The sequence below is a fragment of the Pieris brassicae genome, chromosome 12 (assembly GCF_905147105.1).
Source record: "Pieris brassicae chromosome 12, ilPieBrab1.1, whole genome shotgun sequence".
NCBI classification, from domain to species: Eukaryota; Metazoa; Arthropoda; class Insecta; order Lepidoptera; family Pieridae; genus Pieris; species Pieris brassicae.
The window spans coordinates 5382199-5404767 of record NC_059676.1 but is presented as its reverse complement, the minus strand read 5'-3'; the positions used below and the strand labels follow the sequence as shown (position 1 = coordinate 5404767).

Below are 22569 nucleotides of genomic sequence, written 5' to 3'. Positions count from 1 at the left end.
ATTGCTATTTATTTTCTACCGGTAAATATGACTCAATACAATACTCGTAATTAAATTTATAATTTTCGTAATATGCATAAATAATTCCATTTTGTTTTAATAATAAGGAGAACGTGAATTTGCCTTTATTCTGACGATAACATCTGACCCCTACTACCTGACCGCTGCGCAGATGCTATCATCAGGCATTAGTCGAAAACCACGCACGAACAATGTTTAACGCCAAATTGTATAATGAATCAAATGCTCTACAGAAGACTAATACAATTAAATATCTTGAAGAATATAAGGATATGATAAATTGGAAAAAGGACTCATCGATCCTAGACATTGGTTGTGGCGATGGGAGTTTGACATTAAAAATATTCAAAGAATTAATTCCGAACTGCAAGACCATGACAGGCTGTGACATAAGTGAAGATATGATACGATTCGCAAACGAACACTATGCTTCGGGACGTGTTAATTTCACTACCCTTAACATAGAGGGAGAGCTGCCCCATGACCTAAGGGAACGTTTCCACCATGTCATTACCTTTTTTGCTTTAAACTGGTGTCGTCAACAACAGTAAGTTACATCGCAATTATAAATTTGAGTGTATATATATCTTCATCACAGCATCTATAGATCTTTTGAATTTTGTACCTTAAGTAGTTACTTTTCTGTGCCTGACACGTATTACATTTTTTGGGTGTGTAGGTAACATCACAGTCCTCCCAAAGCACTATAACCCGTAACTTGGTTTTTACTAAATTTATTGAATATATATCATTAGTGCCAAATTAACCTTTTTAATAAATAAACATGAAATCGATTTTAGGTTGACATAAATAATTTTAGGCGTCATAACACCTTGACATATCCATCGCACTTAAACTTTTATCGCTTTGAGAATATTAAAATAATTGTTTTGGAATATAGATACGAGATAGGTTGGTAATGTATATAATATGTGTTTAGAAATGATAAATTTTAACACACACTATAATCAGTCATTCAATTAGAACTTATAACGATCACTTTTATGATCGATCGCAAATACGATCACAATTATAATTAGTTAATAAAAATTATTGTTATGAAGGTAACATCTTATTTTAACGCTATAGGAAGTACTTAAGTAATTTAATTTAAAAAGTGGATTTTATGGTGTGTTATTTCAAATACACATACATATGGTTTTTTTTTTAAATTAAAGTTACATAATTATATATCATAATATTATATGTAAAAGTTACAAGATTTGTATATAATACAAATTATTTAACGTATTTTATCCTATCTCGAGTTACTACGTAAACAATCTAAAATTTTAATATTATATACGGACATGAAGCCACCAAGTTATAAGTTAAGCTAAATCTTTTAGTAGAAGATAAACAATGGTCCTTTAGAGGCATCTTCCAATGTAGTTTGATTGTTAACCGACTTCAAACACCCGAAGGTGCAAAAAGTTTTTTCCAGGTTTAATAATGTCCAATAAGGTATTTACTGGACATGGCGTTTATTTGATCATTTTCATTTTTTAAAGGCATACCATGCTACGAGCGCTTGTTAAATGCGCACCAAGACAGAAAGTCTATTGTTCTACAGCTGGGAATCGATCCCACAACCTTATGGATGAGATTAAAAAAAATTTAAACAATGGCGCCACAACCTTTTTAGGTCAGGAACCTCAGATTTCTGTATCTGTTTCATGATTTACAGACAATTTTAAAAAAAGGATTTTTTTTTACATATAGTACAAATTATTAATAAACTTTTGCGCCTTACCTTTCCGTCTCAATTATTTCTTGATAGTTATGTAGTGTAATTAATCTTCAAGCATTTAGGTATTATGCTGAAAGCAAACATAACTGAGGTTAAACGAACTTATCGACAGTTTCCTCAAATATTCGTATATACAGCTCGTATGTGTTCCCATACAATTTCAATATTTATTTCATAATCCTATAGCTAACATAAATTATATGTAACAAAACAGCACGATACTAAAGATATAGGCAAAGATGGAATACATAATATATTCGAAAAGGTTCCAACTTTACTATATAAACGTTACATAGCAGTCTCTTTTTCTTACGATGAATGTTCGTCGATCCGTTTAATAGCAAATACGCCCACAGAATATATCATTTTATCCAATCATTACATGTCATTGCTTGTGGTTGCTACCATGCGTAGGCGTCTTGGCCTACAATATGGCGAGGGGGTCGATGATCATTTATTGTACTCCTGAACGGATGCCATTTATTATGACTAGTCATACTTGGATCTTCGGTTTTAAGCACATTTAATTATAACACGAATATTCAAAGCAGAACACAAAAATCTGATAGAAATACAGACATAACAAGAAAACGATCCAGTGTAAAGCGGTCTACAATTTACGGTGAAACGTAATTTACGGCTAGCTGGTTAACAGATGTCTAGATTAGTTATAAATGTGAGAAACATAGATGTATTTTTAATGCATTATAATATTATCTTATATAAAACCTGGTCACTTCTTCAATTGATTTGTTATAATTTTGATACTGAGACTTGTGTTTCTTTGTGAAATATAATCTTCTTGTAAAGTATTTTATGAAGGAGTCTATTAAGTATGAGGGTGTGCATTTATTTAATCCATTACCGTGTAACATTCGTAGTATTAGCGCGTTTAACCAATTCAAAAGGGCATTAAAGAAACATATCAGAATTAGCCTAGTAGACTAAAATTAAAACGGCTGATGACGACGTGTATCTTGTTCGTAATATGTGTAATATTAAGTTTCTTATGTAAATAAAATATTTTTTTTGCAATGAGATATAAAGTTCTTGAAACATTATTTTACAAAATTGTCGCCTTTTTGGATTTCTGACACGCTGATAGAATAGGTTGCAGTTCTTCTATGACTGCAGTCTGCAGAAATGGGCATGCTTTCATTTAATTCGTACAATTTTGTTCTTAATTACGTTACAAAAATCTAAAGTATTGAGTACATTCTGGAGGTTATATATTTTGTTAAACATGGATTTAATGTAAAGTCAAACTCCATTGCGGTTTAATCTTGTCATTGTTTAGCATCGTTATTTTATATTCGCACACCTCAAACAATACGACGGTGACTGGAAACCTTTTAAAATTGTATTTATTAAAAAAAACGGTGGATACATCAATTTACTTATCTTTTTGTTGATTTTACAGAACTGCGTTCCAGAACATATACGATATGCTTAAGGACCAAGGAAGTTGTTTCGCGATTGTCACAGGAAAAGAATCATTATTCGACGCATACAGAAACCTTGCTAAAGCCGAAAAATGGAAGCCATGGGTTACTGACGTTGAAAAATATATATCTCCATACCATGACAGTCAGGTATGTATAAAATAATTTAATTCACTCTAGCAAAAGCTAATGATTATTTTTTATTATTAATTATTGAATAGCTTTCAGGCCGTTAGTTAAACGGCTAGGCTGTTAATTGAACGGCTAATTAAGTTAGTTGACTGTGACATATACACTCGTATGCGATGAACGTACCTGGGGATTAAAAGATCTTTAAAGAATCAGAAAGAAGAATCGCCATTAATTATTATCTACCGATTAAATGGTATAAAAACGTAATTAGACGATCTACAATCTTCAAATTACTGCGTTAAATTAAAAATATCCTCTTTTCAGGATTCACTTAAAGAAATGCAACAGTTACTAGGCAAAATTGGATTTACTATAACAAAATTAGAACTCAAGATGATATTTCACGAGTACGAAAATCTAGAGAAATTAAAAGGTACGTTTTGTTGTCGAATGAGAAAATAGACACGGTAACAAATTCGGGAATTTTTTTATCAACTTTAGACTTAGAAAATATTAGCAAAAAAAACTCAAACATAAGCCACGAATGTACACTGTGTATGTATGTACTATCAACCATATAAAAGAGCATGTTTTCCACAGTTTATGGTACGACACGGTATGGTAGGCATACTCTTTTAGTGTTGATCACTTTTGTGTGCTGTCTAATGTACTACTATTTTCAGGTGGAATAATGTCTGTGGTGCCTTTCAAGATCCCGGATGAGTTATTTGACGATTTTTTTATAGACTTAAGTCAAGAAATGCAGATGTTTGACACTAAAAAGTACAATTACAAAAAATCTTCTAACGATTTTGTCTTTAACGTGCAAATACTCGTTTTATATGTTGAAAAAAAGTAATAATATGTAGATTAAATTTTTAAGCAATATTAATTGTTTTGAAATTGAAATATAAAATACAATTATTGAAATATATAAACTTAATATATTCTATATATATAAACCTCTTATAAACATAATATATTCTATATACCTCCTCCATTATTTTATTTTATAAAAATATATTTATGTTCGATGTTACAATAACTTCTATAAAGACACTGATGACAAATGTGTCTAGCTTAAACAATTGCTGAAGTAGTAATAGAACCTGAGGTTTCGACTCCCGTTAAAAATATTGAACACAGCAAGTTTACGGCTTCACCCTTTTTCGCGAAACAAGACATTAAATTTGAATAATTTTATTACTTATGGAATTTATTAACATATAAAATAAAACACTTCAACAGAAAATTCGCTTAAGCGATGTGGCGTCCAGCGCCATAAAATAATTTCCTTAAAAACATGACGAATCAATCGTTTTTTCGTTATCTCCGTGAAATTTAGTGTTAGATAACTTGTATCCAGCAAAATGTAATCAAAAATAATATATTTTAGTTCTCAATACTTATCCTGAAGCATCCACATTCTCCTTATCCGTATGGAGAACTAACGAAGTACAGGCAGTATGCCGTAAATGTTGGAATTCAAAATACATATAAATACATAAACGTCGGACTCGGTATCGTTATTGGAAGTTACAGAATACCGGCAGAAAAGCGAGATAAGGTGTTTTAAACCAAGTATAGTGCGACGCCGTACACCTGGATATCCGGAGGGAGGCAGTTACAGTGTTGCCAATTTTGGGGATTGTACATTTATTTACGGGGATTATTTTTACTTCATACAAAACAGTGACTATATAGATTGTACATTTATTTACGGGGATTATTTTTACTTTATACAAAACAGTGACTATTTTTTTAAACATTTTTAATAAAGAACATACTAACATAACCGAACCAATAAACCTAACCAAATATAAATATCCAAAAGCAATAACCCTCCAAGATCGAAATTGTATACTAGTTGAATATATTTTTCATGCATATTTCAGATTACTTCTCAAGTAGAGCAAATTCTTTAGGGATTTTTATCCTATCTATAAATATTTTATTGAATACATTGTCTCGAAAACGTCAATGACTGGATTAGAAAATGTAAGGATTGCGCAGCTGCTAAAGAGACTGGAACGATAGCTCGACTGAAGCAATACAAATTAGAAGTGAAATATCGAACAAGGTATTTAGTTTATAGTTTTGACTTGTTCTTTACCAATTAAATATTATTTTATTCTATAAACAACACATTCCCTCATAGAAATGTTCAACTAATTGAAAAGCATCGTTATGATTTGGAGTAATTATAATATATTTCGAACATACTATGGTACTGCTAAGGTTTAAATTCAAGATAATAATAATAACGTATAGGAGAAAAGAAGAAAGTTTTAAAAACAACTAGATCCACTATTTACAATAAATATAGTTGATGTTACGTTACATTATTGTCAATACATCCGTTTTTTTCGTGCTCTTATAATTGTGCTTGTGCTCCTGTTTATTCCTTGTTGTGCTTAGGCTTGGGCTAATGCTTGTGATTTATGCTTAGCTCTTACGATTTTAGAGTTTCTTTAGTATGTTTGTATATTTACTATTGTCATGCTTGTGCAGATCTTTATTATTGTATTTTTTTAGAAGTGATAACTTCTTTTAGGTGTGTAAACCACTTCGTTACGTAACGTCCTACGTTACGTAACTGTCTAGCTTCCCTTTCCCTTCTCACGCATACGGCAGCGGTATCAGGCTCCTACACGGTATCAGCCTAACCCGCAACGCTAGCCGTATTTCCGACAGACGCTTTCTCCGCTATCTACTCAATGTTTAGTGTGCGTCAAACATGCTGTTGGCAGTGGTCATATAACTTCAAACTATCACCGTTTTTGAAAGTGATTATAAAAAAGATTATGAATGAAGAAGTTGACCCTCGGAATATAACAGAATTAGATAGTTCAAGTTTAAGTTATTACTTCTGCGTCACGAGACGCACACATTTTATTTTCTTATATTTTTGATGTGTTGTTCGAATAAATAGTATAGTTGAGTTTCATCATTGAACGTCAAGGCAAAATACGAAATATCAACATTCGTCGTTCCACAACTTAGCATTTTATTAAGGTAGTTTCTGCCGCTTACAACAAACTGCCCACTGAAGTATTTCCGAAACGAATAAGGTTACTTCAAGAAGAGAGCGTGCCAATTCTTAAATGACCGACAACGCACTTGCGCGCCGTCTGTAAATGTTAGTGTCCATGGACGGCGGTATCACTTAACATCAGATGAGCCTCCTGCCCGTTTTCCCCCTGTTATATAATAAAATATTTATCTTAATCGCAGATTATGTACATATGGATAATGATGCACGAAAACACTTGAAAAAAATTAGTAATTTCTATCTTAGGTCACAAGTCAAGTTATCCATATGTCGATTAAGATAAGAAACATAAAGAAACATCTCCACAAGCATGACAATAATAAATAAACATACTAAAAAAACAAAAAAGCAAAAAATAAAGCACAAGCTGAATAGTAAATTCATTCTTTACACACAAGACTACATCAAACGATACTTTCAAATTTAATAAAAAGTTTTCCAGTTATAAGAAGAATACTACCCAAATCGCCATCGCTTCATCACTGAAATCATACATAACACTTTACTTTTTTCTGTTATGGCGTACCATGAACTTTCTTAAAACAATCCAATTGCGATGCAGTTAAGTTTAGGTACCTAAAGTCAATACCATAAACTGAATCGTATTTGCATCGCAAGACCGAATGTAAGAACTATAATTTTGTTTGAGGTTTCTATGTAAGTTTTGAAACTTAACTATCAAACTTGCTTCGACAGATGTTTCTATAAAAATAAATAACATTTAAAATTATTTTGAATAATTTATCGATAACAATAAGCTATTATGTCTTTATATATATTTATTTAATTTAAAACTACTCTTTCGATATATTTAAAACGTAAAGTTTTTTGGTGCTTTGACAGTTGACACTTATTATTTTTGAACGTTTCCGTCAAATTTTGATAAGAGCATTCAATATCTTGGTGTTTACAAAATTGGAGTTTTATACATATAGTTTTACAAATTGTTTAACTTATAAATAAGATGCGGTAAGTATTGTTCAGAACGTTGTTGTTGTTTTCTAAAAAATAAATACACCTACATGGAAGCTATTTCTGATACCCTGAATTCCTGATATTCCTATCCCTTCGCAAAAGATATTACAAGTCATCTTATAACTGGAAAATCATAAGTACTAAAATAAACGATAATAAAAATGAATTTCTTCAAATTGTATAAAATTTGACTAGTTCATATAATATAAATAATTATATTTTCTTTACAGATTAACCTGACAAACTTGCTGAATTGAGAGAGAATATGAGTATATGTTTATATCCAATTGAACATTGCTTGAAGATATCTTATTATTTACCTATTATAAATTTGAAAAATACCTATGTTTATTTGAACAACAAAAAGCAGAGTAGAATTCATGAACATAATGAGGAAAATTTAATTATAATAAATACTATATAGCATTCTTATTTATTGTAAAACGAACGAAAAACCAGGCGGCGGCTATTTTTGCAGTATTAACCTATAACACAAAATCCTTGTGAAGGTGTGTCAATAATTATGATATTTAACACACAGAATTTGCAAGATTAAAATAAAATATTATAATTTTTTTTAGAATCGCTTATTCTGTCATAGTTGGAACGCGCAATTGTCAAATTTCGGTTCAGCATAGCGGTCATGGTACGAATCTTCATACAAATTGAACGAACGAAATGTGATTACCGCTGTGACGTGGAAACCTAAACTGTCTCGTTTTTTGGATGTCACGGTACGAATTAGGGATGCATCTCAGTTGTAGGTTGTCAATAGGCTCGCAATAAGAGCTCATGGTAAGCCCCCAAATATATGAGAGCAACTTCTAGCTTTTCCTTATAACAATAAGTTGTAATTCACAGACCAAAGATAATATTATATCGCTGATCCTCTTTTTTACTTACCTTTTTCGCAAATAAGATATGAATATTCGTTTTAATGTTCAGACCAATGTGAATTCGCCTTTATTCTGACGATAACATCTAACCCTTACTTAGCAGCGGTCAGGTAGTCCTGAACAGCGCACAAACGCTATCAGAAATTAGCCGAACAGCACGTACCAACAATGCTTAACGTCAGATTGTATAATAAATCAAATGGTCTACAGCAGACTATCTCGTTGAAGTATCTAGAAGAATATAAAAATATAATCAATTGGAAAATGGACTCAACGGTCCTAGACATTGGTTGTGGTGATGGGAGTTTGACAACAAAAATATTCAAAGAAATAATTCCGAATTGCAAGACCATAACAGGCTGTGACATAAGTGAAGATATGATACGTTTCGCAAACGAACACTTTGCATCGGATCGTGTTAATTTCACTACTCTTAACATAGAGGGAGAGCTGCCGGATCAGCTAAGAGAACGTTTCAATCATGCTATTTCCTTTTTTGCTATAAACTGGTGTCGTCGACAAGAGTAAGTCACATCGCAATTATAAATTTTAATGTATATATATATCTTCATCACAGCATCTATAGATCTTTTACATTTTATACTTAAATTACCTTTCTATGCCTGACACGTATTTGATTTTTAGGACGTTAAGGTAACATCACGGTCTTCTCAAAGCACTTAGTTTTTATTATGTTTATTTATATATAATATACAAAATTAACATTTTAACTCAATATAGATATACTTAAAATTGATTTTAAGTTGTCATAAATGATTTTAGGGGTCATAACCCCTTGACAGATTTAAATGATTTGAATATAAAAATATATCTATCGGAATATAAATAGGTTGGTAATTTATATAATAAGTGTTTAGAAATGATAATTTTTTATCTTGTGTGTGATAAACACACAATATAATCAGTCATCCAATTATAATTTATTACATTCAATTTTATTAATAAAAATTATTGTTATTGAAGTAATACCTTATTTTAACGCTATAAACGCATTTTAAGGAATGCTCAATTGTAAGAATTCAACTCAACGCGGTTCAATTTTATCTAGAAGCTGCGAAGCCGGTCTTATTATATCTTAGTGAGACTTGGATATCTCTCCGGCTGATACTTCCTACCTCTCCTATCCGGAGTACACATTGGAACATTCCTTTGTGCCACGGGAGGGAGTTTGCGTGTATGTCAGGGAGGATGTCGAAATAGTGATACTTGGCTTCTTTAACCGATACTGCCGATCGCGGGGCTCGGTCTTTTCATGGCTTTGCCTTGGTATATGACCTGACACAAATGGTTCCTACAATTATGCGATTACCAGATGTACATGGTCACAAACCATCTTTGTTGGACCTTCTGGTGACCTCTTATCCGGAGATGAATCAAGTCCTAATCACTGTGTGGTCCAGAGTACTGTGCCTACTACGCGCCCTCCAAGGCCTCGCTTTTCGGGTTGTCGCCGTATTTGGCACTATAGGTCAACAGATTGGGACGGGATGCGGTCTTTCTTTGCGTCCTACCTTTGGGGGCCTATGTGCTTTTCGTCGGATGCTCCAGATTCCGTCGCTGCGTCTGTCGCCGAAGTGATTCTGCAGGGCAAGTCAAGTGTGGCAAGTCACAGCCCTGGTTTAAACTGAGAATGCTTTTTTGCAGCGGAGTTTCATCATCTGACACCGAGGCAGAATGCAAAATTCCACCCGTATCACCTTGACGTCCGCCGTTCAACAACAGAGCGTTTTTCAATGCAATTTTTGCACTTAGACGCACACCACTGCTATGTGGAACCAGCTCCCCACTGAAGTATTTTCGAAACAATTCGACTTAGGGTCCTTCAAGAAAAAAGCGTACCCATTCTTAACATCAGGTGAGCCTCCTACCCGTTTGCCCCCTGTTCTATAAAAAAAATCAAATTACAATATGGAATGGTGTTAAAGACACAAAGTGGGTATGGAGCCGTCGACAGTGAGTCGACGCCTTCTAAAGTTATATTTATTAAATCCTTTTCGGCAGATACATTAATTTAGGTATATTTATTTTTTACGTTTATTTTACAGAACTACGTTTCAGAACATATACGATATCCTTAAGGACCAAGGAAGTTGTTTCGCGATTATCGTAGAAAAATTTACATTATTTGATGCATACAGGAACCTTGCTAATACCGAAAAGTGGAAGCAATGGGTCATTGACGTTGAAAAATACATATCTCCATACCATGACAGCCAAGTATGTATATGTATAAATTATTTAATTTACTTTGCAGAGGTAAATGATTTATTAATTCTTAATACTAATGAACGAAATTATTGCAGCCGTGTTCATTTCTATTGTTGTTTTTTGCTAGATAGGCCGTCATGTTAAAGCTTGTGGATTATTGGATTAAGTTGTTCCCAATTCAATACATAAGACAAAGAAGCACTTTATCTACCTACTATTGGTGCTGTTCCATTAAAAAAACCATTAGCACTACAATTTTTTAAGTCGTCGTAAATTTATGTATATGCTTCGTGATCATTTTGTTCTTTCTAATAGGCAAGTAGGTTTTCTTCTCTGCTCGACTATAATCTCAATGACGAGAGTTGCATATAGTAATATACACATAATAAAATATTTATCTCTATTTAGCTGGAAAAGTAAAAGTAAGATCTGGAATAATGATTTAGCGTGGCCTATACACCCGTATGTCATAAACGTACCTGGCTATGTCTAAGTATATATAGGAGACTTTAAAGAAAGAATCGCCAGTTTAATTATCTACCGATTAATTGGTGTTAAAATGTAAATACACCAACGCAATCTACAAGCTTCCAATAACTGAGTTTATACATACTCTTTTCAGGATTCCCTTAAAGAAATGCAACATTTGTTAGGCAAAATTGGATTTACTATAAAAAAATTAGAACACAAGACAATAGTTCACGACTACGAAAAACAAGAGAATTTAAAAGGTAAGTTTTGTTGTCAAATGGGAAAAGAAGCACACACTGTAACTATTTGGCCTAAGTTTCTCTATCGGTTCCTTAAAATTAAATTAAATGCGCCTAAAACACGCACCCGAAAAGGGTGCACATATACAAGTTACTTACCTTCTTTGGATCTTTGGGAAAATTTCATTAAATAAATGTACAATTATTTTCAGGTGCACTAATGTCTGTGGTGCCTTTCAAGTTCCCGGATGAGTTATATGACGACTTTTTTATAGACTTAAGTAACGAAATGCAGATGTTGGACACTAAAACGTACAATTTCAAAAAATCTACTAATGATTCTGTACTTAACATACAAATACTCGTTTTATATGCTGAAAAAAAGTAATAGTTCTGTTTTCATTGATTGTTCTGAAATTGAAATGTAACATTTAATTATAAAATCCAATTATTGACAAAATACAAACATATATTCTATATAGCTCTTTTCATCTTTTATTTATGTTCAATAAAAAGAATTTTGTTGCATCTGAAGTAATGTTTGCCAACGCAAATTGACCATTGGGTTGTAAGAACCAAAGTGCCGGTTCATTAGGCTAAAAAGGCGAAACTTTTATACTGACACTTCGTCTTTACCTGCCGTAGCCATCTTTTGTAAATAAAATGTCAAATCACACAAATAATCATATCGGAGTCACCCACTACAGGTGCGCCATATGATAAAAGTTTTTAGGCTAGGCTTACTGAAGAATAAATGAACAGCTATTTTTGATAAACATTTATTCAATTATAATTTGGTGTCTTCAGTTATATCGACGTGAAGTTTGATTTAAAATTGACCCTTCATACACAAATTTAATTATACAACCCACGTATACTGATATAGTAATAATGTAATAATTATATATTTTCTTATTATATTAGAACTCTTTGATGTACAATTTTTAACAGGAAATTTTTTTATACAACAGTACAGTAATTTTTTCCTGACTATACTAACGTTGTCTTCATTGATCTGACGTATCAAACTAAACTAAATTTCAAATTGTTTTGTAATCCACAATATTTTTTATTTATCTGATTTACTAAATATATTGTTTAGATAGATTTATAGTCATTTTATAGCCAAACGCAATTTTCACAATTATTGATTAACATGATAGCCCAAATATCAAACAGATATGGTAAAATAAACAAACACCATACCAAGATTGAATTAAATGTGATTACTGACATTATTTCAACCTTTGCATAATACACTGTAGCGTTGGTGGGAAAGGAAAGATTTTGTTAAAAATCTTTACTATTATTTATTTAGAAGTTCCATAATATAGTGTACGCATAAAATTTAAGAAAAAAATATGATCTCACAAATTTTACACACAAACATCAATTATATTAGAACATAAGGGAAGGGCAAGGGAAAATATTAAACAAGCAACCACAAAAATGTAATAATAATAACTAAAACTATATGAAAACTAAAACCTCAATAAGAGCATGATAAACAAAGTTACGGTAAATTAGAAGATTGTTGTACAATATATCAATATTAGTAATCAAGTTGAAAGAGCGAGATAGCCTATACACTGGATAATTAAAAGTAGCAGATAAGCGAGCCGTAGGTACGTATAAAAGACTTTTAGCTGAAGTTAATCTAGGAATACAAAAAAGGAAAATTTTGAAAGAAATTTAGTATGAGTTTTCAAGGGAAACATTTTATACAAATAAACTACTCGTAGATCAATGAAGTCACGTCGGAGTTTTAGAAAACATCATAACACGTTTTAGCGATTTTATTTTTTTTTACCTTTTGTGCAACAGTGAAAATGTATCATAGTCACGGGCATCTCTGTACTTTTTCAATTTTGTACGGTATTTATCTATTTCACGCAAACATTTTATTACTGAGTTATTGAACCAAATCGGTTGTTGAGGTACGTTTTTTTTTGTTTATGCGGTGAATTATTATCGATGCAAGAGTTAATATCTTCATTATATTAGTTAATTAAAGTAATACGTACCAATAGACGTTACTTAATTCTTCTATACACTTGCTAATATCGAGTTTTCTAAAATCTTAGCGTTGCTGTAATAGTCGGGAATTGGCTGGAGATAAACGTATATACTGACCTCGATGCCGGGATGATGAATATCTTGTTCTATATACGAGAGTTTCATCTAATCTTACAGTGACTTGACGGGCAAGAAATAATTCTAAGGTATTGTTATTGCCATTTTTGATAGTATTGTACTGATCAAGATTACCTACAGAAACCAAGTCCAGCAACCGCCTAGCTTTAACATCACATGTTTCAGCAGACATATTCCCAGGTTCATCGCAGGCAATATAATATAAACACGAATGGCTTTTATGTCTTAATTGTTTACTCTAGACTAGCGGGATCGGTTTCATAATACTTTCATAATGTTACATTATGCCTGAGCAATATAGGTATATAAAACATTTTTTAAATTTTACCGTATTTAAACTATAGTAAATTATCCTCTTTCAGCAACGCGTTTCAGAATATCTATAATCTTCTGCAGGAAGATGTTGACTGTCTGGCAACATGCGCAGGGCAGGCAGTCTTCTACGACGCATTAAGAGAACTGGCCAAAAGGAAAAAAAAATTAAAATTTGGCTGAAGTATACGGAAAAATTTATACCACCTTACCACGACAGCTCGGTAATAATTATTCAATTAAGACACATTTTTACGTTTTCAACTGTAACGACGAAGGTACAACTTTTAAATAATTTTGTCGCTTACAAATTGAATGGAGCCAAACTTTATTTAAACAGCAAAACTGTTTTTTAGAAGTTTACCCATTATATTATTACTTGTACGTTATATAATAATAATAAAATCCTTTATAGCTGTATTTTTCATACATAGTACAAAAGAAACGTGAAATACTAAAAACATTATAAAAAAATTAATACTAATAATTAATCGGCAAGCTGGTTGGTTTTCGTTAAACAGCTTGTCCTTGGACATAGGCCTCCTCTACGGACTTCCACTCTTCTCTGGTTCTAGCTTTACGCATCCACATATGATTGGCTACTCTTCGCACATCAACTTCTCATCTTTTTATTTGTCTTCCTCATTTTCTATTGTTTGTACTTTATATAGTATGTATTAAATCTCACAGATCCTTTACTTTATACAGCATTTATAATTCCATAATCCTGAAAAGCAACAGAGAAATTTTAAATAAAATCGGAATTTCGTTTATTGAAATACACTATTAGCAATTGTTTTAAGTATGGAAGTGCCAAACTATTTCAGGGTAAGTTATTTTACGAACTATTTGGCTTTTAAATATGTTTAAACATGCAAAACAAAAAATAGTGCACTAAATTTGTTTTTATACACGATAACTCCAACCCGCAATCAATCGCAGAGTGTAGGTACATATACTATATATAACATATAATATTAACAATATTGAGTAAAATAACGCTCGTGTCACACCCCACCGGCTTTAATTAAATACACAATCATATTATAAAATTTATCTGCTTGCTATACTAGCAAAATATATTGAGTTACATGATAATTCGCGCTAACGGCCTTAATTTTGTATCAAATTTTTTTTCTATAAAACAGCTGGCAAAAGGGGAAGAGGTTTAACTGATGTTGAGTGATAGTGTCCGTCGCCCATGGACACTCGATTTGCCAGAAGACGCGCAAGTCAGTTCAGCATGTGACTCTCATCCCTAAGGTCATAGGTTCGATCCTCGGCTGTGCACCAATGTATTTTCTTTCTATGTGTGCATTTAACTGATTGATTGATTTATTTTTTATTAACAACTTGAGTTACCTGATCATTGATATCATTGTGAATTTATATTTCTTTTTCCTAACGGCTCAACATAACACAACACGCTACAGTAAAAATTAATTCGTATTATGCATAAATAATCCTATTTCGTTTTAATGTTCAGGTTAATGTGAATTCGCCTTTATTCTAACGATAGCTTCTAACCCTTATTACCTAACCGCTGCGCAGACGCTATTAGACATTAACGCACGAACAATGTTTAAGGTCAAATTGTACAATAAATCAAATGTTCTTCCGAAGACCATTGCAATGAAGTATATAGAAAAATATAAGAAAATAATCAATTGGAAAATGGACTCAACGATCCTAGACATTGGTTGTGGCGATGGGAGTTTGACATCAAAACTGTTTAAAGAATTAATTCCGAATTGCAAGACCATGACAGGTTGTGACATAAATGAAGATATGATACGATTTGCAAATGAACACTATGCTTCGGAACGTGTTAATTTCACTACCCTTAACATAGAGGGAGATCTGCCCGATCAGCTAAGGGAACGTTTCCACCATGCGATTTCCGTTTTTGCTTTAAACTGGTGCCTTCGTCAAGAGTAAGTTTTATTGCAATTATAATTTTAATTATATGGTACGTGCAACAAGGTTCTTCTTTTGAATTTTATACCTAAGTAGTTAACCTTCTGTGCCTCACACGTATTTGATTTTCTCCTCCCAAAGTACTCTAACCCATAACTTGGTTTTTATTAAGTTTATTGAATATATATCATTAATACAACTTGAACATTTTGTATGAACCCCTTGACAGATTAACATCACACTTCAATCGCTTTGATAATAAGATAAATCTATTGGAATATAGATAGGTTGAATATAGATAGATTTATAAAATAAGTGTTTAGAAATGATAAATTTTTATCTTGTGTGCGAGAAAGACACACTATAATCAGTCATTTAATAATAAATGATTACGTTCATTTTTATTAATTATAAATAATTATAATTAATAAACCGTCATGCTTGCTTTAATGTCATTGCTTGTGGTTGCTTCCATGCGTCGGTCTTGCTCTTTGCTTACTATATGGCGAGACGTTCGATGCCTGGCTGGTGATGATTGGTTGAACTTGAATCTTCGACTTTAAACACATCTACTTATGAAACATATATTTTGTTCAGTTGTTAAGCAAAATATGTTGTTAACAACTTAACTCGAAGACGGCAAGTCGAATTGAGTATTTTTTTTATTCCTTGGACTCAGTGAAATAGAAATTTAAATCACATTTAAAAAGTTGTAGACATAGGAAATAGTAAATAGTAAAATGTTCCATATGTTAGTTTCTATCTACTAAAAAGTTAGGCTTTGTAAAAAAAACATCTAATTACGTAATATAATAGATAAACATATATAACATTTACACTTTTTCGGCGGATACATCAATCTATATTATATCTAATTATATTATATTTAATCTAAATTTATTTTTTACGTTGATTTTACAGAACTGCATTCCAGAACATATACGATATCCTTACGGACCAAGGAAGTTGTTTTGCGATTATCGCAGAAAGAGTATCATTATTCGACGCATACAGGAACCTTGCTAAAACCGAAAAATGGAAGCCATGGGTTATTGACGTTGAAAAATATATATCTCCATACCATGACAGTCAGGTATGTATAAAATAAGTATTCACTCTAGCAAAGGCACTCTTCAGATTTTTATTAAAATAATTAATAAAAATTATTAATGAACAAAATTTATTGTAGTCGTATTCATTTCTATTTTTGTGTTTTTTAGATAGCTTGCATGTTGAAGCGATTGTGATTGATTGCATGAATTTATTCCCAATTCATTACGTATACATAAGACAAAGAAGTACTATTGCTGGTCTGTTCCTTATAAAAAACCATTAGCACACAAATTTTAAAGTCGTCCTAGATTTATGTATATGTTTCGTGATCATTTGTTTTTTCTAATAGGCAAGTAGGTTTTCTTCTCTGCTCGATATAGATGGTGGGCTATAATCTCAACGGCGAGAGTTGCACGCATATAGCAATATATACATAAAATCTTTATCTCTATTTAGATGAGAGTAGGTAAAAGTAAGATTTGCAATAATGATTTAGCGTGGTCTATACACCTGTATGTCATAAACGTACCTGGGTATATCTAGGTATATATATTATATGAGACTCCAGTTTAATTATCTACCGATTAATTGGTATTAAAATGTACACCAACGCAATCTACACGCTATAAATAACTGCATTTAATTAAAAACATACTCTTTTCAGGATTCCCTTAAAGAAATGCAACAATTGTTAGGCAAAATTAGATTTACTACAACAAAATTAGAACACAAGAAAATATTTCACGAGTACGAAAATCTAGAGAAATTAAAAGGTAGGTTTTGTTGTCGAATGGGAAAAAAGACACAGTAACAAATTTGAGAACATTTTATGAACTTTAGACGTAAGCAAGTATTAGCAAAATAAAAAAACAAACATAAGCCACGCATGTACACTGTGTATGTACAATCAAATCTATAAAAGATCATGTTATAGGTCCCACTTCGCTGTCACATAACTTGAGTCAGGTACGGCAACGAGCACCACTCTCACAGCGCATTTAGTAACCGTAGAATCTAGGTATATAGTTACACGATTCAACTGCGAGTCATGTCACTTTTGTGTGCCGTCTAATGTACCATTATTTTCAGGTGGAATAATGTCTGTGGTGCCTTTCAAGATCCCGGATGAGTTACATGAAGATTTTTTTAAAGACTTAAGTCAAGAAATGCAGATGTTTGACACTAAAAAGTACAATTACAAAAAATCTACTGACGATTTTGTCTTTAACGTGCAAATACTCGTTTTATATGTAGAAAAAAAGTTATAGTATATGTATGTCGTTTTTTAGCCATATTAATTGTTTTGGAATTGAAATGTAACATTGCAATATTAAATACAATTATTGAAATACACAAACATATCTTTGATTTTACAATAACTTCTAAAAATACACAGTTGATAAATATCAGTCTGGGTTCACGAATATGCTTATAGAAACATTATTAATTTTATGTATAATTAATTTGTTTACACCGACTATTGACACTTATACAACACAAATAAAAACAATATTAAAGAGTAATACGAAACAAAAACAAAAAATTAAGTATTTAACAAATAAATTAAAACCACGTTTGTTTTATTCTAAATATTTATACTTACAGGGAGCATATGATATTAGATGGACTAGATATAATATATGCCCAGGATCCAAATCAAAGAATTCGACTAACATAACATTCGCATTGGTAAAGGAAACTGCTGATTATCTTGCCAAACTAATAATAATTGATGTCTTCTGTAAAAATTCAGTCGATGAGGTAATTTTATTCCTACTCAGTCCATGCTGTACATTTTGATATGGCAATAACGGTAATTTTCCCTTTTACAGAAGCGATAAAGGCACTAACTCCATTCAAGATTCCTGAAGATATATTCGACGAATATCTATCTGAACTTTTTGAAGAAATGCAAAGAATGGATTTTGATGTCTACAAATATAAAAAAATCTACCAGTAAATTGGTTCATAACTGCTTGTGTATGTCATAAAAATTAGAATTTTGTCTGACATTTGGCCACATGATCTTTCCAATATTAAGTAGACAGGCGGTAATGGGTCACGCATGCAAAGTGTTTTCTTTCTAAATTGCAATGCTGGTACTTATCAAATCCTGATGGCGATTGTGACTCGACTTATATTCAGTTTCTGTAACAATGTTGCAAAATCAGCGTGTAATTGCATACAATACCTTATCACATTGTAAATTATGATTACTGGCGGTAGGGTGACACACCTACACACATGAGGTTTCGTTACCCGTGCGTGGGTTTGTCCACAGCCCTTATTGAGGTTGACCAAAAACACAAATATTATTTTATATAGTAGAAATATTACAAGATTTATTTACAAGCAGAGTAATGAAGGCATTTTAATTTAATCTCTAATAATTCATGATACTTAATGCAGGATGAATCAGACTAGATCTACTATTCAGATTTAATATTTATTTATTTTATTTATCTATTTACAGATAGTATTACATTACATCATTATCAATACATCTGATTTCTTCGTGCTTCGTCATTTTAATCATACATAACACTGCATCACAGAAAACAGTACAGACACATAGCAGCAACTTCTAATGTTTTTGGCACGCACAGAACTAAGATAATATAAAGCTTACTCAAAAATAATTGTAATGAGTCTAAATCCATTTTGAGGAAGAATCCAATGAAAGAATTGAAAAATGAACAAAATTTGTTGTACAAGAAATTATTGATAGAGATCTAAATATTTTTATATTATATTCAGTAAAGTACCGTGCTTGTATGTGCTTGTATATAAGGGTATTTTTTTAATCCTATCATATTTTTGTCCTATCAACTAACCATACCATGACATAAACTTGACTCAAATCATATTACGCATTACAAATCTGAATTATATTTTCGTATTATGTATGAATCGTCTCAATTTGTTTTAATGTCAATTCGCTTTTATTCTGCCGATAACATCTATATTTAACTTGACGGCACAAACACATCAGAAATTAACTAGGAAGCACGCACAAACAATGCTTAACGTCAAATTGTATAATAAATCAAATGCTCTACAGAAGACTAGTGCAATGATGTATCTAGAAGAGTATGTGAATATATTGAATTGGAAAATGGACTCAATGATCCTAGACATTGGTTGTGGCGATGGGAGTTTGACATCAAACATTTTCAAAGAAATAATTCCGAATTGCAAGACCATGATAGGCTGTGACATAAGCGAAGATATGATACGATTCGCAAATGAACACTATGCTTCGGAACGTGTTAATTTCACTACCCTTAACATAGAGGGAGACCTGCCAGATCAGCTAAGGGAACATTTCCACCATGTCATTTCCTTTTTTGCTTTACACTGGTGTCTTCGTCAAGAGTAAGTAACTTCGCAATTATGATTTTTAATATATGGTACGGGCTATACGGCATCTATATATCTTTTGTATTTTATACCTAAGTACTGCACTTTAGACGAATTTGATTTTGGGCGTGTAGATACATCACGGTCTTTCCAAAGCATTCTGTGTTTGAGCACCTACCCTCCGAGCGCTTTATCGTTTTTTTAAACTTGGTTTTTACTAAATTTATTTCATATATATATATATAATTAATACAAAATGAACATTTTGTATGAACCCTTTGACATATTAAACTCGCGCTTAAACTCTTATCGCTTTGAGAATATTATAATAAAATCTATTTAAACATTTATATAATAAGTGTTTAAAAATGATAAATTTTTATCTTGCGTGCGAGAAACACACATTATAATCAGTCATTCAATGATAAATTATTACGTTATTTTTCATTAAAAAATATTTAATTGTAATATTAATAATAATAATAATCCGTACTTAACTTACAACTCGAGCTAAAGATAAAATTTGTATTATATTTATATATTGTAGATTTCATCATGTGTGATATTAAGAATAATTCTATACCTTACGTGGTAATTATAGTCTTATTCAACAACTCTATTCATAGAATTTTAGTACATTGTGGAGGTTATATATTTTGTTAAAATGGGATTTTTAGTATTGTCAAAATCCATTGTGATTGTGATATGTTTCATGGTCATACACAACTCCTAGAGCACCTCAGCAACTCGATGGTGACTCAAATTAAAATTATTTTCACTAAACGTATTTTAGTGGATACATCAATTTCGTTATATTTTTTATATTGATTTTACAGAACTGCGTTCCAGAACATATACGATATCCTTAGGGACGATGGAAGTTGTTTCGGGATTGTCGTGGGAAAAACATCATTATACGATGCATACAGGACCCTTGCTAAAACCGAAAAATGGAAGCCATGGGTTATTGACGTTGAAAAATATATATCTCCATACCATGACAGTCAGGTATGTATAAAATAAGTATTCACTCTAGCAAAGGCACTCTTCAGATTTTTATTAAAATAATTAATAAAAATTATTAATGAACAAAATTTATTGTAGTCGTGTTCATTTCTATTTTTGTGTTTTTTAGATAGCTTGCATGTTGAAGCGATTGTGATTGATTGCATGAATTTATTCCCAATTCATTACGTATACATAAGACAAAGAAGTACTATTGCTGGTCTGTTCCTTATAAAAAACCATTAGCACACAAATTTTAAAGTCGTCCTAGATTTATGTATATGTTTCGTGATCATTTGTTTTTTCTAATAGGCAAGTAGGTTTTCTTCTCTGCTCGATATAGATGGTGGGCTATAATCTCAACGGCGAGAGTTGCACGCATATAGCAATATATACATAAAATCTTTATCTCTATTTAGATGAGAGTAGGTAAAAGTAAGATTTGCAATAATGATTTAGCGTGGTCTATACACCTGTATGTCATAAACGTACCTGGGTATATCTAGGTATATATATTATATGAGACTCCAGTTTAATTATCTACCGATTAATTGGTATTAAAATGTACACCAACGCAATCTACACGCTATAAATAACTGCATTTAATTAAAAACATACTCTTTTCAGGATTCCCTTAAAGAAATGCAACAATTGTTAGGCAAAATTAGATTTACTACAACAAAATTAGAACACAAGAAAATATTTCACGAGTACGAAAATCTAGAGAAATTAAAAGGTAGGTTTTGTTGTCGAATGGGAAAAAAGACACAGTAACAAATTTGAGAACATTTTATGAACTTTAGACGTAAGCAAGTATTAGCAAAATAAAAAAACAAACATAAGCCACGCATGTACACTGTGTATGTACAATCAAATCTATAAAAGATCATGTTATAGGTCCCACTTCGCTGTCACATAACTTGAGTCAGGTACGGCAACGAGCACCACTCTCACAGCGCATTTAGTAACCGTAGAATCTAGGTATATAGTTACACGATTCAACTGCGAGTCATGTCACTTTTGTGTGCCGTCTAATGTACCATTATTTTCAGGTGGAATAATGTCTGTGGTGCCTTTCAAGATCCCGGATGAGTTACATGAAGATTTTTTTAAAGACTTAAGTCAAGAAATGCAGATGTTTGACACTAAAAAGTACAATTACAAAAAATCTACTGACGATTTTGTCTTTAACGTGCAAATACTCGTTTTATATGTAGAAAAAAAGTTATAGTATATGTATGTCGTTTTTTAGCAATATTAATTGTTTTGGAATTGAAATGTAACATTGCAATATTAAATACAATTATTGAAATACACAAACATATCTTTGATTTTACAATAACTTCTAAAAATACACAGTTGATAAATATCAGTCTGGGTTCACGAATATGCTTATAGAAACATTATTAATTTTATGTATAATTAATTTGTTTACACCGACTATTGACACTTATACAACACAAATAAAAACAATATTAAAGAGTAATACGAAACAAAAACAAAAAATTAAGTATTTAACAAATAAATTAAAACCACGTTTGTTTTATTCTAAATATTTATA

At 31.7% G+C, this 22569-nt stretch overlaps 4 protein-coding genes across 5 annotated transcripts; all 4 read left to right on the top strand.

Annotated features, from left to right (window-relative positions):
* Nucleotides 1-184: 184 nt before the first annotated feature.
* Nucleotides 185-4233, top strand: LOC123717109 (juvenile hormone acid O-methyltransferase-like). Its single transcript, XM_045672930.1, has 4 exons — nt 185-568; nt 3192-3363; nt 3670-3778; nt 4029-4233. Exons 1-4 carry the CDS (start codon nt 213-215, stop codon nt 4202-4204), a joined length of 813 nt encoding a protein of 270 aa, XP_045528886.1. The 5' UTR covers nt 185-212; the 3' UTR covers nt 4205-4233.
* A 3047-nt stretch (nt 4234-7280) lies between these two features.
* LOC123717111 (juvenile hormone acid O-methyltransferase-like) lies at nt 7281-12017 on the top strand. Of its 2 annotated transcripts, XM_045672931.1 has the most exons (6): nt 7281-7366; nt 7954-8167; nt 8369-8792; nt 10335-10506; nt 11120-11228; nt 11420-12017. In XM_045672931.1, exons 3-6 carry the CDS (start codon nt 8437-8439, stop codon nt 11593-11595), a joined length of 813 nt encoding a protein of 270 aa, XP_045528887.1. In that variant the 5' UTR covers nt 7281-7366; nt 7954-8167; nt 8369-8436; the 3' UTR covers nt 11596-12017. The 2 variants fall into 2 exon arrangements, with proteins under 2 accessions (XP_045528887.1, XP_045528888.1); XM_045672932.1 differs by lacking the exons at nt 7281-7366; nt 7954-8167 and having other exon boundaries at nt 8267-8792.
* Nucleotides 12018-15235: 3218 nt separating this feature from the next.
* Nucleotides 15236-17870, top strand: LOC123717115 (juvenile hormone acid O-methyltransferase-like). The gene is made up of 3 exons (XM_045672936.1): nt 15236-15607; nt 16512-16683; nt 17733-17870. Exons 1-3 carry the CDS (start codon nt 15252-15254, stop codon nt 17739-17741), a joined length of 537 nt encoding a protein of 178 aa, XP_045528892.1. The 5' UTR covers nt 15236-15251; the 3' UTR covers nt 17742-17870.
* Nucleotides 17871-18229: 359 nt separating this feature from the next.
* Nucleotides 18230-22447, top strand: LOC123717108 (juvenile hormone acid O-methyltransferase-like). The gene is made up of 6 exons (XM_045672929.1): nt 18230-18404; nt 18476-18935; nt 19705-20018; nt 20840-21011; nt 21636-21744; nt 22061-22447. Exons 2-6 carry the CDS (start codon nt 18888-18890, stop codon nt 22237-22239), a joined length of 822 nt encoding a protein of 273 aa, XP_045528885.1. The 5' UTR covers nt 18230-18404; nt 18476-18887; the 3' UTR covers nt 22240-22447.
* Nucleotides 22448-22569: the final 122 nt, after the last annotated feature.

Bases quoted from the DNA above. Each gene is read 5' to 3' on its own strand.
- LOC123717109 (XM_045672930.1), top strand. From the start codon at position 213: ATGTTTAACGCCAAATTGTATAATGAATCAAATGCTCTACAGAAGACT. The intron at 3,364-3,669 runs GTATGTATAAAA...TCCTCTTTTCAG, and splicing joins CTCCATACCATGACAGTCAG to GATTCACTTAAAGAAATGCA. The intron at 3,779-4,028 runs GTACGTTTTGTT...TACTATTTTCAG, and splicing joins AAATCTAGAGAAATTAAAAG to GTGGAATAATGTCTGTGGTG.
- LOC123717111 (XM_045672931.1), top strand. From the start codon at position 8,437: ATGCTTAACGTCAGATTGTATAATAAATCAAATGGTCTACAGCAGACT. The intron at 8,793-10,334 runs GTAAGTCACATC...TTTATTTTACAG, and splicing joins AACTGGTGTCGTCGACAAGA to AACTACGTTTCAGAACATAT. The intron at 10,507-11,119 runs GTATGTATATGT...TACTCTTTTCAG, and splicing joins CTCCATACCATGACAGCCAA to GATTCCCTTAAAGAAATGCA.
- LOC123717115 (XM_045672936.1), top strand. From the start codon at position 15,252: ATGTTTAAGGTCAAATTGTACAATAAATCAAATGTTCTTCCGAAGACC. The intron at 15,608-16,511 runs GTAAGTTTTATT...TTGATTTTACAG, and splicing joins AACTGGTGCCTTCGTCAAGA to AACTGCATTCCAGAACATAT.
- LOC123717108 (XM_045672929.1), top strand. From the start codon at position 18,888: ATGAGGTTTCGTTACCCGTGCGTGGGTTTGTCCACAGCCCTTATTGAG. The intron at 21,012-21,635 runs GTATGTATAAAA...TACTCTTTTCAG, and splicing joins CTCCATACCATGACAGTCAG to GATTCCCTTAAAGAAATGCA. The intron at 21,745-22,060 runs GTAGGTTTTGTT...CATTATTTTCAG, and splicing joins AAATCTAGAGAAATTAAAAG to GTGGAATAATGTCTGTGGTG.